General features: G+C 38.5%; 1 protein-coding gene across 3 annotated transcripts in view; it reads right to left on the bottom strand.

Annotated features, from left to right (window-relative positions):
* The window catches only part of EFNA5 (ephrin A5), a 604,022-nt gene that overhangs the window by 130,563 nt on the left and 455,639 nt on the right, over window positions 1–17,820 (bottom strand). For all 3 annotated transcript variants that reach the window (XM_075325029.1, XM_075325031.1, XM_075325030.1), the window contains exon 2: window positions 10,273–10,565. In XM_075325029.1, the coding sequence (XP_075181144.1) occupies window positions 10,273–10,565 (293 nt within the window). The remainder of the gene's footprint in view (window positions 1–10,272; window positions 10,566–17,820) is intronic.

The following is a 17,820-nucleotide window of genomic DNA, read 5'->3' as shown; positions in this document are numbered from 1 at the left end:
CTGCCGTAGTGAACATTATCGCTACAGCAACGTCACACGCACATACCTGTGCAGCAACGTCGCTGTGACGGCCGAACAATCTCTCCCTTAAGGGGGAGGCGAGTTCGGCGTCACAGCGACGTCACCGCAACGTAACTAAGCGGCCGGCCAATAGAAGCGGAGGGGCGGAGATAAGCGGGACATAACATCCCGCCCACATCCTTCCTTCCTCTTTGCCGGTGGAGGCAGGTAAGGAGATGTTCGTCGCTCCTGCGGTGTCACACATAGCGATGTGTGGTGCCGCAGGACCGACGAACAACATCGTACCGGCAGCAACGATATTAAGGAAATGAGCGACGTGTCAACAAGCAACGATTTTTCACGTTTTTGTGCTCGTTGATCGTTGCTCATTTGTGTTACACGCTGCGATGTCGGTAACGGCGCCGGATGTGCGTCACTACCGACATGACCCCAACGATATATCGTTACCAATATCGCAGCGTGTAAAGCCCCCTTAAGTCTTGTGTTTCTTCTGGCAGACTTTTGATTTACCTTATTTTACTTTGCACCTTCCCCTGGATTCTTAAGGAGGTATACGGAACCCCGGATGGCTGCTTAGAAAGTAAAGGTCCGAGTGGTCATCTAAATCATCCAGTTAAGGTTGTTTCAATCTGCACAGGAGCCTTTAGGGTCTGCGCAGCCGGAACCTCTAGTCTGTACATGAATCAGGCTGGTCAGGTGTAGTAGTCTTAAGCAAGACCTTATTTTCTGTTATTTACCACATGTGCATTTTAGTGCACATAACAGGGGACTAATAGCATTATACTATAATATCACGCCTAATAAATGGAATGGTTTAGTAACTGCCAAACTACTGGTACATTACTTAATTTTAACAAACAAGGCAAATTTACTTATTTGCCCCTTTTTTCAGACCCAAGGCTATTCTTGCCCACTTTTAAGCTAATCATACACAGTAGATATATATTGACAGAACATAGCCACATGATCAGCCCCTATTGAAAGCATAAGTACCCAGGAGCTATATGTGGTTTACAGGCCCATGATGATTGGTTTGCAGCTGTCTGCCAGATTAGTGCATTAGTGGCATGTCTAACATACAGATATGAAGAATAGGTCTCCAGATGGTGAATTATCTGAGTATATATCCACTGGCTGCAAACGGGGAGGTGAGATAAATATGTCTGACTGCAGATAGAGTGATATTGTCAGTAAGAGAGATAAGTGTGATTGATGTAAGAATGATGAATAGGGGTAAAGTGGGTACTTCCGGATATATCTTGCCTATAGGGGAAGGGGCACAAGGTCAACAAGTGCTATTTGTGGGGAAGTAGTAGATGTCATTATACCAGGTTCTCGGTGTCACTATTGTAAGGTGAGCAGGCACTTAATGTGGCTCATAACCATCTTTTAGAGATCAATGTGGCTCTCACAGTGAGAAAGGTTGGGGACCACTTATCTAATGTGTTTGGAGGTCTCACTAATTCCTACAGTAGATATTGGGATGGTAAGCAGTTGGGTTTTAACTCGCTGAATCATTTGTTCTTAGAGAAACAAGACTCGCCTTTTCTTACTAAGAACATATGAATGTACATGAGGGAGTCGAGAAAGATAGCTGTTATCCAAAAGAGTGCTCTGCCAGTAGATATATAATGTATATAGCCATTATGTGTAATGCTATGGCTAAAATCCTAAATTAACGAATTTGGCCACAACTGTCATATCATACGGTCTGGATCATCTTAGACATATTTGGAGATTCTCTCATCAGATAGTAAGGTAGATTGTAATAATATTGTAAGTTCATATAATGAAGGCAGTGATCACTGATCTGTAAATGTTAGACACAACTATCCACATAGAGTTGAGTGGTATGACAGTGTTGTTGTACATTGATGACCCCTATGGTGCAATAACTCCAAGGCAAAAGTAAAACTGAAGAATGTTAGTTCAGCTAGCCTGTAACGTCACTTGATGTTTAAATTGTCTATTCAGTTAACCTTTTCACCATGTCTCACATCCTTCTGGCAGGAATGACAAGTGAACTCCTGTCCTTGGACTGTATAGAGCTTTAGGTCACGAGTGTCATGTCAGACAAGCAGATGAAAAGACCTCCTGCTTGGTAATGAGAAGCATGTCATCATTCAGAAAGCACCAGATCATTGTTGATTCCTCGGGTCAGAATTGGAGGCCACAGCTCACCAGAGCCAAGGACCAAGCTTCAGTCAATTTGTATTCCCCAAATAGTACACAGAGTGCTTACACTTTACCAATGGCCATTAAAATAGGATCTGTGTGACATAAAACAAAGTTTGATTTCTCCCGTATAGCCAAAAGCTCAGCTGAGTTCATGTCTGATACAGATGGAAGCTCTTTTTTTTTAATCAAGAGTTTAAATTACAAAATGCAAAACCTTCCAAGCTAAATACATTACTGGGGAAATAGGATCTGCATTACTAAAATATGTTCAATCATCCAATATAACCCCAGTACTTTGTTTAGAACATTGATTTGAGTACAAAAAGGCCAAATCTTATAGTCTTCATTGGTGGTGTAAATTCAGCTCTGTTTTGTTAACCCATTCCAGTTGGCCACTTTTCCTTTTTCCTCTTTTATTTTCTTTGTCTTTTTCTAAGAAGCATATCTTTTTGATTTTTTTTTTACATAGCGGAATGAGCTGTAGTTTTGAATAACACCATTCATTTTACCATATAATGCACTGGAATCAGATTAAAAAAAAAAATCAAATCATCGGCATGGAAAGGATGAAAACAAAGTGCAATCATGCCCTGTTTTTGAAGGGTTTCATTGATGTTCAGTGTGTGGAAAAATATCTTGGGACACACTTTTTTTTCCCAAAAATTTGGGCGGAAAATGAGGGGTGTGTCTTATAACCCAAATGTATCATACCGGGAACTGGTGGAGAGGGGTAGCAGGTGGCAGGGACAATGCTATGGTCACTGAGCTGAGACTGCGAGTGTTGTGCTGCAGTGGCTATGCTGGGACTGGAGGCGCTGTTCTGGAGTGTCTGTGTGGAAGCTGTGGGCGCTGTGATGCGGTGGCTGTGCTTGGGCTGCGGGCGCTGTGCTGCGGTGGCTGTGCTGGGGCTACGGGCGATGTGCAGCAGTGGCTGTGCCAGAGCTGCGGGCACTGTACTGTGGTGGCTGTGCTTGGGATGCATACATTGTGCTCTGTTGGCAGTGCTGGGGCTGCGGGCACTGTGCTTCGGTGGCTGTGCTGGGGCTACGGGCGCTGTGCTGCAGTGGCTGTGCTGGGGTTGGTGTGCTGCGGGCTTCAAATAATGGCGCCCAGAGTCGGTGCGTGTGCAGATGGAGCTTCCGGATCAAGATCTCATCTGCGCACGCGCTGTCTTCGGCCCATTGATCTCCCAGCAGTGCACTTAAGGAAAATGGCGTCCGGAGGTGGCACGTGCGCAGATGAGATCTCGGCATGTCATTGAGCTGATAGCACACGCGCCGACTCCGGGTGCCATTTCTTTGAAGGCTGCACCGCCGACAGTTTCTGGATGTTGCTTACCTCAGAGCGCCCCCAGCGAGCATCTGGGACACCCGCCGCACCACCTGCAGCATCTCCCTGCTCCACCACCGCTCTTGCCTCCTGTGACCCCGCTCCACCACCTCTGCCACCCCCCATCAGGTAAGACACCACCAGATTATAAGACGGACACCCCCCTTTTTTTTAACTTTTTTTTCTCTAAATTTGGGGGTACATCTTATAATCTGGTGCTTCTTCTAAACTAAAAAATAAGGCATATTTTTGTTTATAGACAGTATTTTAGTAATTTAAAGATAAGTGCAAATAAAGTTTAGCTTAAGTTCTGATACATGAGGGTTTTTTATATGTGGCAAGTTGTAGGGTTTATTTGTATCATTGTGGATTATGTACTTCGGTTTGATCAAAAAGTATTTTGGGGGTAAATGTTAACCTTGGTGTTTTTTGCCTTTTTTATACCACTTATGGTATGGGTTAAATTATTATTTTTTAATGATCATACATTTATGGATATGTTGTTACTGAATACAGTGCATTCTTTTTATTGTTTTTTTTTATTATTATTTCTTTACTTTAAGTTGGGAAAAATAGGATAATTTAAATGCATATTTTATATTTTTAAAACTTAAAAAACATTTTTAAAATCACTTTCTTTCTAGTCTCTTTGTAGTGCTTGCACCTGAGATTGTTTGATTGCCTGTAGTATATACTGCAATACTTCAATATTGCAGGATATAGAAATAATAACATCTCCTATGAAGTCTGATGCCCATGGCTGTGTATCAATATGATGACGCCACTGCCATGGCATCCCATCGACATCCTATTGGCATCCCACGATTACTCCACATTGAGAGAGGAAAATTGTGTGCTGCAATGCGGAGAGTCACACCATTTAACACTATGAAAATGCTGATGTCAGTGAGTCCGCTCCATACATCCAATACCATGTGAGTGACGAACATGAATCATATATGTTTGAAGGGGGGTAAATAAGTAATGGTGTGTCAATTATTTCACTATCTAGCCATCTATATATCTGTATATCTGTCTATTTATCTACAGCATATATATTTCTTTCTTTCTACCTACCTGTATTTATCTGTCGGTGTAGTTATTGATTAATCAATCTGTTTTGTATCTATCTACCATCCAACTAAACAAAAAAAATTCAACTCTTAGCAAAAAAAAAACTATTATTCTTTTTGGCTTTATTAGTGTACCAGTATTAAATAACTCGCTATTAAAAGGAACTTGTCATGTTAAAAAAAACGCTATGAACGTGCAGATATGTTGATGATCTGCAGGTTAATAGTGTTCTGAACCTGCCCGGTGCCCAAACTGACAGCCCTGCTGCTGGGAGGACATTTTGTTCCTCCCGGCATAATTCAGCTTCCAGTAATCGGGGTAGGGCTGATGCAGGTTCAGTCACCACTCAGCGGTGACTAAACCCGCACACGCACCACTCTTCCAATAACTGGCAGCGTTAAAGCTAATTTCCTCTCGGCAGCAGGGCTCTAATTGTAGGTGCCCAGCAGGGTCAAGACGCTATTCCTCCCAGCAGTGTTCGGCTTACAGTCATCAGGGTGGGGCTGATGCAGGTTCAGTCACCACTCAGTGTATAGTCAGCAGTGGCTGTAACCGCATCCCCAGCACTGATTGACAAATGGCTCTAATGCAAATGCGGCTGTTAGTTAGTACTGGGGTGCAGTTACAGCAGATATCCACTCAGTGGTGATTGAAGCCGCACCAGCACCACTCTTCCAATGACTAGAAGCATTAAAGTATATTTCCTCTCGGCACCGAGGCTCTCAGTGGAGGCACTGGGCAGGTTCAGGACGCTATTCCTCCCGGCAGCATTTGCTTTCCAGTCCTCAGGATGATTCTGGTGTAGGTTCAGTCACCACCACCATCAGTGTATAGTCAGCAGTAGCTGTAACCACGTTCCCGGCACTGAATGACAGATGGCTCTATTGCAAAGGCGGCTGTCAGTTAGTGCCGGGGGTGCAGTTACAGTTGACATACACTATACACTGAGCGGTGACTAAACCCGCACCAATGCCACTCTTCAAATGACTAGAAGCGTTAAAGATTTCCTCCCGGCGGCGGGGCTCTCAGTGGAGGCGATGGGCAGGTTCAGAATGCTATTAACCTGCAGATTAAGCCCATAACTGCACATTAATAGCATTTTTTCACAACAAGTTCCTTTTAAACTATATCCATTTACAAGTAAAATATATCTTTGTACCGTGTTAGCCAGTAGAGATAAAAAAATTGTTTAAAAGAACAGAGAGTCCTCAGTGGTTGATACCTTTTAATGGCTAACTGAAAAGATGGTAATAATTGCAAGCTTTCAAGACTACTCAGGTCTCTTCATCAGGCATGGTATAACACAAAATCTGAAGAGTCACAACTCTTGACTCTTCAGATTTTGTGTTATACCATGCCTGATGAAGAGAGCTGAGCAGTCTCGAAAGCTTGCAATTATTACCATCTTTTCAGTTAGCCATTAAAAGGTATCAACCACTGAGGACTCTCTGTTCTTTTAAACAATTTATCCATTTACATACATTTTGTAAACTAAAATTAAACAACCAGCCAGACAATGGAAAGATGAAATGTTCCCCTTTCACTTCGCTTTCTAGGATTCACTTCACTTTAGGACATGGTCACATATGGAGATCAATCCCATCACATGTGACAGTCACAGAATTTTCTGCATTAATCCTTTGCAGGAACACGATCTAAGGAAACTATTCTTCTGCACAAATGGCTAGGTGAATCTTATATTGTCACATTAAGGGCCCATTATGCATCTTTTCTATGGTGCTTCTTATTCAAATTCTATAGGCAGTGCAAAGGTAACTAAATAAAAACATGTTATAAATTCAAAATATGAATTGGAGGGATTATACTTTATATTTCATCTTTGAATTGGAACTGATAAATAGCTGCGAATGGAAATTCTATTTTCCTGCATTCCTAATTTTACAGCTCCTCCAGGTATCCTCATTGTTCGAGTGCTGCTCTCCTAAGGTCCTTGTGACGACCCTTCCACTCTTCAGTCTCCACTGCCAATACCTTCCTAGGGATTATTGATGAGAATCCCAGTTTCTATCTAAATCCAGATCTTGTAATAATAAGTTAGTGAAGGGCATTAAGGATGTGGCCATGAATGAAGATGGTGAGATCAGTCGTCCTGCATCTTTAAAAAGAGATATCACGGATACGGTCATTGATTAAACATTCGCTTTACTCTGTAAAGGGACTTTTGTAAAGAGCTTTTAATAGTTCTCCTTTAAATGATATATAATGCAGTGCTTTGTAACTGTAACTAAAACACCTCCGCTGACTAATAAATGAATACTCCGCAACATCAAAAACGGAATTACAACTAAATTGAAACGTTCAAGATTTCAGTTACTCGGCACAAATAATGTTCGCTCCACTGGCTAAAATGAGTTTCCTTAGGCTTTTCTATTGTGCTTTGTCTGCGTTCATGAATATCCATATTTTGAGAGATTTGCTTGTAACATGGCTCATACATCCATCCTGGGCCTCTTAAACTCTGCTTTATTTACAGTAGTGAAATCACATTCTCACAAGCTGTGTAATTTCTAGTAGTAAACTGACTTTGCAGCCGGGTAATACAGATGTGTCTCAATGGTCCATTTTTTATTCTACAGTTTAAAAAGTTAAGGGCCTATTTATAAGTGTGGAGAACAAAAACCATATGCCACAGAAAAGTACCGTACGATGTGTTTTCTATAAAAGTTTTCACTTGAAGCGTTACACACATAAATAAGAACCAGTAATACTTTCCACACTTTAAAATAGCTTTTACATGTCACCTACAGTACTATTCTATAAAAGAATATATCGAAGTCTAGCTATCTAGCTCTGTCAATGAGACCTGTGCGTTTTATTATTGCAATATATAAATTCACAAGTATTACAATAAGGCTGGATTCACATGATGGTATGGCACCGATGCGAGGGCATTGGACATGATATGCTAAAGACCCTCGGCTCAGGCTCTGCTGCGAGCATGAGCCAAGTGTCATCCAACTGTGACTGCGGTCGGATCACAGCTGTGGAGGAGAGGGAGGGACTAATACTCCCATCTCCTCCATTGTCAGCTGACATGATTATTGCACTGCACTTGGATGTCATCTTAGTGCAGTACAATGCTTCACTTGCATCCATAGACTTGTATGGGTGCGAGTGACACGGCTCTCTCTGAAAATCGCAGCATGCTGTGATTTTTCTCTCATCCAGAATCTGGTTGAGGAAAAAGCTGACCACAGAATCTGGTTGAGAAAAAAGCTGACCATCTGTTCTCCCTCATAGAATAATATTGGTATGAGTGCAATACGAGATTCTCTCGCATTGCACTTGTCCGATTCATACGCTTATGTGAGTGTACCCTAATGGTTGAAATTGCAAGTTGCCTCTTAAGAGAAGAAGAGCACTTAGATCTCAGTCTTAGCCTCTCACCTAGCCAAACAGATCTCATACTTTGCACTGACGAGGGGCAATGCCTAAAAAAATTGAAATTCTGGTTTGGCTTATATATCCTATGTCATACAGCAAGGCTCAGTTAAAGGGTCGATATTGATTTTTAGGCTCGCTACTTCCAATAGGTGGCACTCGAGTTCAGTACTCTTCCTCTCTGAAGAGACAATTTGCACATTAAATTTCCCACTGGAGCATGGAAGGCATTTAAGTCTACTTATACCCGCATGCCAGACCTTGTGTCACTTTCCATAAGGAGAGAACGTCCCCCCTTAGATCCCAGTCTTAGCCTCTCACCTAGCCAAACTAAATCTCATACTTTGCACTGACTAGGGGTAATTCACAGAAAAAAGATGTCTGCAAATTGAGATTCTGGTTTGGCTTATATATCCTAACTCATATAACAAGGCTAGTTTAAAGGCTCAATATTGACTTTTAAGATTGCTACTTCTAATAGGTGGGACTAGGGTTCAAGCTCTCTTCCTCTCTGAAGAGGCAATTTGTATAGAAGTCCCAGAGAGGGTTCATTTAACATTTCTACCTTTGGAACCCAGAGACGGGTCGAATGACCTGAAGGATTTTAGCTAACATCCTATAACCATCGTCTTTTGTTCTGTAATTAAGGCCATTACTGTCGCACCACAGGAGGTTGTTGTTTAACAACCTCCTGTGGTGCAACAGTAATGGCCTTAATTACAGTTTGGACTAAGGGTCATTTGACCCTCTTTCGGGACTTCAGGGGAGAGCTCGACATTTCTGGGACTTCTAGTGTTAAGTCTCCTCATACCGGCATGCCAGACCTGATGTCACTCTCCACAAAGGAGAAAACGTCCCCTTTAGACCCCAATAGTAATTGAAAAAAAACAAGTTTAATTTATCTATACAATAGGTTTATTTTAGCTTCTGTATTATTGTTTCAATACCTGGACCTCCAATATTCTACTGAACTGGACTTCAATCACCATAAAATCATATAGAATTGAGTTTGGTCCAGAAATTACAGCCATAATACAGATGCTAGGATAAAAGCAGTCTATAAAATATAGCTGGAAATATGATGATTGTTCACAGCAATACCCATTCCTCAAAGGCTGTGCAATGTGCAAAGATGAATGAATACTTCTTCAATATTCGCATAGGGTGAGAAGTTGTTAGAATTTTCCCACAAGCCTTACGTTAAGTTGCTTATTATTATTTTTCAAAATTAAGAGGACAATATAAAAATATATATCCGATACAACAGCTTTAAAAGGAAATAATCAAATATTTGATTTTTTTTTAACATTCCTAGTAATATTTATGAATAGGTAAATGGCTCAACTTTTGGCTAAGAGCAAATGAAGTATCTGTTCTTATCAGTGGGTTTGGCCTACTCCACGTACAGTGGATACAATAACGCTCTTTGGATGGAAGCGTAAGAGTTATAAAATTATCCTTGCAGTTGACCGTGACCCACAAGCTCAAAGACCACTTGTCACTGTGTGTCTATCACAAGAACTTGTTGGGATGACAGTAACTTATAGGTTTCCTCATGAAAGTTCTTGAGAAGTTACATGTGGTAGTCAGGTTTCGTATCGGGTGCAACATCTTGACTCTTCTCCCTTAGAAAGAGACTTATACTAGACTGGGTCTAAGTTCAACTGGGAAAGCAGCCCAGGTGATATTTGGAGCAAGATGGGTCCTATCCAAGCTTTGGCAAGGGGTAGTCATGTAGTCACAGATCCCAAGCTCTTGCTATGGCCATCTGGTCCAGAGAGGTGGAGAAGTGTTTATTTGGGGCCCTTCTCCTTTTAGAGGAGATAGTGACAGACTACATACTTGTGCAATTTTTGTGTCACCTTTCACATTTTTTGCATAACTGGATAGAGAACTCAATTTTGCACTTTTAAAAAGTTGGTTTCATAGACCAGACAATATTTTTAAGTAGTGCATCATTGAGGACACTCCGATAAGGTACCATGCAACTTCTATAGTGGTATTATGCCATGATGAACATAAGTGAGAATTGAGCTAGTTTTTTACCCATTTTGCTATCTACATCAGAATTTTATATAGTTATATGTATACAAAAGATATTATAACAAATTATGTAGTGATAAACCCATGATTAGATGGCCAGCCCTGTAATTTTGATGAGATTTTTCCTAGGAGCTGAGACTATAGAGACCATGGTTTTCCATTGTCTGGACAAAACTAACATGAAATCTATGAGAATATAAATAAAATAGGATAAAATGTACTCACATATATAGTAATATTCTCTTCCTGGTCTAAATTCAAATCCTAATGAGAAGGGTGTGAAGAGCTGGAATTTTTCTGAAAACTTTAGAGGTCCATTGGAAGAGTGGGGTCGATTGCACTCCCATCTTTTGAAGCCTTTGGATGTGTGATCACAGGAGCTGTAGCCATCAAAGTTCACCATGAATAAAACGTATCTTTCAGTTCTATCTTCAGGCACGGAGTCTTCATAATGAGGGCAGAATACATCTAGATAGTCATTGATACAGACATCAATGTGGTAGTCACCTCTCATAAACCTGCCATTACAGAAGGAAATAAAAGGAAATAAAAGGAAATGGTTAATATTGGAAGAGGATGTATAACTTTTTATATATTAGAAGCTCCTAAATACATATTAAATCTTGTAACAGAACTAACTGGAGGTTTACCTTTATGCAGTTACTGAAATGTCATTGAAACCTGTAAGTGAATAGGGTCAGTAGATAACCCGTGAACTGAGACCCCCAGTGACTGCATGAAAAAAGGGGCCATTGCACTCTCAATCTACATATCTAATCAGCATTACTTAGGGACTTCCATAGCTCTAAGCTATGTTGATGGCATTGTCATTGAAACTAATGGGACTGTAATATGAGCAGTGTGTCCCTACAGTCTAGTGGAAGTGAATGAGGTCAGGTACAATGACACATTAGAATACAGATAAAAGCAAATTAAGAAATTATGTTAACTCACTAGAAAATGTAACTGTATTAAATATACAATGTAATAAAAAGGTAGGTTTAAAAATATACTAAATACATTAAAATATTATTATCTTACTACCAAAGTAGTAGTATTGTCATTTAATTTCTTACTACCAAAGAATTGTAATTATAATTATTTTATAATAATAATTATTATTATTATAAATAATAATAATACGGTAATAATAAGAATATAAATAACTATAATATTGTCTTCCTGAAAAATATTATTATTGTATTATAGATATATAGTGTATATATATATATATATATATATATATATATATATATAGTGTATATTATATATGCATATATATATATATATATATATATATATATATATATATATATATATATATATATATATATATATATATATATATATATATATATATATATATATATATATAAAATCAATAATAATATTTTGCAGGATGAATTTCTTCATATTCTTACTACCGCAATATTATTATTATTAATAATATTTTGGTAGTAAGAAAATATTATTATTATTTACTATTATTTTCTTACTACTAAAAAATTATTTTCTTATTACCAAAATGTTATTGTTATTATTAGTATTAATATTATTATTATTAATAATAATAATAATAATAATAATAATAATAATAATAATAATAATAATATCTTGGTAGTAAGAAAATACTAATTTGGTAGTAAGAAAAAAATAATACTGATAATAATTATAATAATGCTTTAGTAGTAAGAAATTATTATTAATAATAATGTTTTAATATTCTTGCATGAAGTTAGATTTTTTTGTAATCTATGACCAACACCTTTCTGTATTTAACTACTTATTTTATCCCTACAAAACAGTAATAATAATAATAATAATAATAATAATAATAATAATAATAATAATAATAATAATACTAGGCGATGGTTATAGAAAACAGTAATACTATATGGACACAGATTAATTATTGCAAAATCAAGCCAGGTTTCCAGCTATTTACAATGATTTATAACACCGGGACAGCCATATTTATATAGTTACACATTGCTGGCACTTATTTCTAGTACATATACAAGGTCTTGTACAGCATTTACAAGAAAGGTAAAAGCAATGCAATTTCATTGCCAAACTACACAGTAAAGAATCTGCAGCTTTATGATAAAAGGATTCTGGGATATGAATTAATAGCGCTCGTGCTAACCTGACAGCTCTGAACAAGAGCCAGACGATCATTGTAGCCTTAGGTAGTCTAGCCCAAATGGGTTTTCTCTTTAATTATTATAAAGCATTTTCCGACATGCTATACTAGAGAATTTGCAAGTGTCACTTTTGTGACATTTGACACCGATGTGCTATGAATGATAAATTAGGATTGAAATTTAAAGCCCACCCAAGGCATTGTGAAGAAAAAAATTGCACTAAATATATATTTCAGCAAAGACAGACTGGACATTTGTAGAAAGAATGGTTTTCTAATCAAAAGGCTACGTGACATTTTGAAAAGCAAAACTTTAGTCATTTTAAATGATGCCAAAACTGTCAGTTTAATTAATTTAGTAAGTCTAATTCATTTAATTGGTTTATTGTTAAAGCTTATGTATGAGCAGACAGACTGTGCAGCAATTATATATGAAAAGATTCAACTCCTTTATTGGCAGAAATCTGTGTAATTTACAACACTGTATGACATTAAGGGTATGTTTACACAGATTTTTTTTAGGAGTTTCCAAAAAAATGCATGAAAAATTGCTCAAAAAATGCTTGAAAGTCTAACAGTTTGTTTCTACCATATTGTAAAATGACTTGCTGTTCATATGGTCTGGATTTTGAGTATTTTTCTTAAATTACAGGTTTGTTGTTTTTTTTTTGTTTTTTTAAAAAATCTGGTGATAGAAAAGAGAGTGAATGTCACTTCTCTGTAGTGCCTGTATGGAAAATGTTCAAAAATAAGCACTGTCCAATCAAAAAACTGGAAAAAATGCTCAAGGAAAGTAACTCTCTAAAAACACTTTAAAAACTCGCTTCAAAAGATAAAAAAAAACTAAAAAAAACTGCCAACGCTATGTGCAGATGGAATTTTTCAAGTAGTTTCTGTAGCAGAAACTGAGCAAAATCTCAAAATTCTTCAAAAACAGAGTTTCTCATCAGTTTCTGCTTTGAAAACTCAGCAAAAAGACTGTACGCTTGAACTTCACATCTGCTTTTGGAGAGTATTTAGGACTATAGATGGCCAAGCACTAAAATGCTCCAGTGCTCGGTATTCGAAACAAGCAGGTCTGACACTCTTACAGATTCGACTCGACTACAGAGTATTATGGGAGTCAATGGGAAACTTTAAGCATTTTTCCAGAACATCACTACCCTTCCATATCCATGAGATGGTTGATATGTTAAGTCCCCCATACACATTAGACTGATATTGGCCGCAGCCGTTGATATCAATGGGTTCGGTTGACAGTCTGAAGTGTATGGTGGCACCTACCAACAGATTGTCGGGATTGCCTGATTTCTGACTGTCGATAACTTTGTTCTCCTAGAGATAAGCCGCTAATAAAGATGTCTGTTGGAGGCTTTCAAATAGAGACCAAATTAGTGCTCGTGTGTATGGGAGAGAGGGCTGAGATGTCTGTGCCCAAATGACCAGCTGAAGCATTGTTAAGGCCCCATTACATGCAACGATATCGCTGGGGTCACGGAATTCGTGACGCACATCCGGCGTTGTTAGAGACGTTGCTGTGTGTGACACCTACAAGCGACCGCTAACGATCCAAAAAGCGGCAAAAATCGTTGATTGTTGACACGTTGTTCCTTTCCCAAATATCGTTGCTCATTTGGGACGCAGGTTGTTCGTCGTTCCTGAGGCAGCACACATCGCTACGTGTAACACCCTGGGAACGACGAACAGCAGCATTCCTGCATCCTCCGGCAATGAGGTGGGAGTGACGTTAACGCGGCTGCTCTCTGCCCCTCCGCTTCTATTAGTGGCCCACTGTGTAACACCGCTGTGACGCCGCATGAACCACCCCCTTAAAAAAGAATTTGTTTGCTGGCCACAGCGACGTCGTTAGGAAGACAATGTGCGTGTGACGTGTATCAGCAATATTGTTCGCCATGAGCAGCGATTTGCCCGTGACGCACGCACGACGGAGGCGGGTGCGATCGCAGCGTGTAAAGCGGCCTTTAGGCTGACAGCCAACTAATGCAGTGTTCCTCAACTCCAGTCCTCAAGGCCCACCAACAGTTCATGTTTTCAGGATTTTTTCATTATTGGGCAGGTGTTGGAATTCTCACCTGTGCATAAGATTAAATTATCACCTGGGTAATACTAGGGGAATCCTGAAAACATGACTTGTTGGTGGGCCTTGAGGACTGCAGTCGGGGAACCCTGATCTAATCTGTATGGGGCCTGTAGGTTTCAATTCTTCTGGTGTGTATGGTCACCTTTAGACCTTCTTTCTATTTAGAAGAGAACAATTTATTTATCAATGTTAATGCTGCTCTCTATGTAATAAATCAGTGTGCATTGTTCCATATACTTTCCACATGGAAATTTCTTGGTACAGGAGAATGAACCAGAAGAGCTACAGTGAAGACTCATTGCTTTAGTAATTAGAGGTGAACTTGATGCAAAGACCACCACCACAAGTGTGTCTCAATGATGTATCAGAAGATGTTCATAAGGGTACGCACATACTTTTCAAAATCTCGATAACAAATTCCTAAGCCTTACACAAAAGGAAATTCCATACACCTGACTTCATGTATAGTCATTATGTAATCACACAAATCAGTTGAACATTGTATCAATTTATCATGGGTAGGAATTTCACAAAGTTTTTTGTGTAATGAAACAAAGTAAATCTTTTCAGTCGGTCTGTTTGTCTGAATGCTCCTTAACAAAATGTCCACTTTAAAGTTCATGGCGTAATTCTCCAGCAACACATACTTTGTACTTAGAAATGTTAAAAAAACATATCATGTGATCAAAGTTCATCCACAATCTAATAAGACATAGAGCTTATTAGAGGAACCTCTGAAACCCAAAATTATATATTACATCTAATGCATGGTTCATGGCAGCGCCTCAATCCATCACATTATATTGATGATACAATAACCCTTGCTCAGTGACCTCCTTCACTATCAGCTAATTGATCTTCTTTCACCAGCAGTCACAATGATGAACCAGACGAGTAAACAAAGATTAAAAAGGGGTCGTGGTATGCGTCAGTTGGATAGTTGACATCTGTAAAACTGTGTAATATTTCTTACCAGTGCTGCTGTCACAAAGTGTATACAAATGGGATCTACAAAACCAAAATTCATACAAAGTATCCCAACAGCTAAAATCACCAGTGTATTCTCTAGGGAACATTTTAATCCCTACACTTTCTAGGCTTCAGAGTCCTATTCATTCACAGCCTTCCCTGTATATGCATAATCTACATCATCCTACCAAGTCATTACTGGCACCGCTTCTTGTGTGGAGTGCAGAACATATAGATACTAGCTCAGCTTCTCTGTATAACTTTGCATACAAAAATAGCTGTCAATCACTGCATAACACCGCCTATTGGACTCCTGAGCATAGAAAATGCAGGAAATTATACAAATGCATTACACATTATACTGGAAGGTTTCCCATAAAACTATGTAAAACAATCTGTTCAGCATTTTCAGCTCTACTATGCATCCATAATATAACAGAAGAGAAACAAATCTTTTGGATGAATAGACAAAAAGTTCCAAAGATTCACCCCAAAAAGTTGGAAAAAGACTTTTGAGAAGAGTGGACACTTTTAAAGAGGTTTTCCGGTGTAGAATAAAAAGTCTGCAGCCATTCACTGTGTCCCTCTATGTGACTGCGGACTTGTGAACTCTCTGAGTGAACACATTGGTGCTGTGAGGATTCGCCAGTGTCAGAGCCGGGAACGGCAGTCAAGTATGTCATAAGCATATTCATGGCAAGAACCAGACTAGTGGGAGTGACTCGAGGCCATACCCACTAGGCAGGGTGCAGCCTTGCTCAATACAAGTGTACTGAGCAAGGCCACACCTCGACTAGTGGGCATGGCCTCATGTTACGCCCACTACTTGGGGTCTGGCCGGGAGTATGTACATCACAACTTGACCGCCGTTTTTTGACACTGACACTGGAGAATTCACAAGTCTGGAGTCACATAGAGTGACACACAGAGTGACCGCAGACTTTTCATGCTACAACGGACAACCCCTGACAGCAGCAACATAGGGATCAACTTCATATTAATGCCTATGGATTTGAATGAGATGTAAAAGATCCTTAAGCTGCAATGTGTAGGTGACTCAATAACTTTGTTCATATAGTGCAGTTATCTTCACTTCCATTATATAAATTGCTGAACAATAAACTGCAAGCTGTGTTGTGTTGACAATAATGAGGACAGTGTTGCTGATATATGTAAAGCGCTATGGAATTAAAGACATTATAAAAGTTAATAAATATTATTATTATTGTGTAACTTTTCTTTGATCCTTCACTATTGCTTAAAGTTGAAGCCATCATCAGAAAACGACCCATTGTTTAAATCAGGTTTTGTGTTATATGCATATTTTGATATTTTTTTTTTAATTGTTTACTTCTTCTTTCATATCCTGATCTTTATTATATAAAAAAGAATTAGTAATGTTGCAATTTTTACTTGGCACTAGATCTTTACTAGACTCATGCTTTGCTTTATAAAGAGTTTTCAGCATACTCCTTATCATCAGAGGCAGGATTCCAATGACAGGTAATACCTCTATACACAACCGATAACAAAAGACCCACCATTCACGATAGGCAATATCACAGCCTGCCCTGCTCCTCCTCCCTTCACCATGACCAATGCACAGGCTCATTAGATACTTCAATGCAAAAAATAGGTTCAGAATCTAAACACTGTACATATGTTGTTTCTTGAAACAACAGGAAGTTAAAGTCAAATAAAGCCTCAGTGGCCAATATGAACAGTACCTAGATTTCTGTTTTTTATTTTTCATACAAAATGTGATATACGGGAGAAATATTGCCTAACATTTTAAAATAATACATTTAACACAAATAAAACCTGATTTGAACAAACAGGTCATTTTCTAATGATAGGTTCCCTTTAACATTCTGTCTGTAAGTGTTAAGAAATATCCAGATTTTTTCCAACACATATTGTGCACCATTATATCTCACATTTGTACGGACACACCAGACCCTGTAGCCTTTGGGGCTCATAATCTAATTTCCCCATGTAACACATACACATGTTAGGGTCAGGCACATGTTGCATCTGGAGTATTTGTTTTTAACCTGAAATATTTACTTATATTAAAATTAAATATATGTATAACATATAAAAGAATAAAAATCAACTTATTTTTTTGGATTTTTTTTTTTTTCATTTTTTTACGAAGTGAGATTTTTATGATGCTTTGATAATTCTATTTCACACACTTCTCTCCAAACTCCATAAGGTTTTAAAGACTAATGAAAGGAAGTTTTGAGTTTCTTGGATCCACAGGTGGAAGTCAGTAATACATACAGTAAATGTTCATTTACTGACCTTTACCCTTTACAGCTGCTAGAAGTGGCAGAAACGTAACCTTCCCAAATGTTTGCTCATTCAACAGACAGAATGATAAATTAATCAAAATCTCGTAGAATTATCCAGAACTATACCAGACTTTTCCTTTGCATATATAATTAAAAGACAGATTAACATTTTTAAATGGAAGAGATTCTGTCTAAAATAATTTGCAGCCGGTACATCAAAATGAAACTATTAAAGAATTATATGAAAATATTAATTTTAATAC

The sequence above is a fragment of the Anomaloglossus baeobatrachus genome, chromosome 1 (assembly GCF_048569485.1).
Source record: "Anomaloglossus baeobatrachus isolate aAnoBae1 chromosome 1, aAnoBae1.hap1, whole genome shotgun sequence".
Classification (NCBI taxonomy): domain Eukaryota; kingdom Metazoa; phylum Chordata; class Amphibia; order Anura; family Aromobatidae; genus Anomaloglossus; species Anomaloglossus baeobatrachus.
Note: the sequence above shows the minus strand (reverse complement) of the source record. Positions and strands in the feature narration are given on the sequence as shown.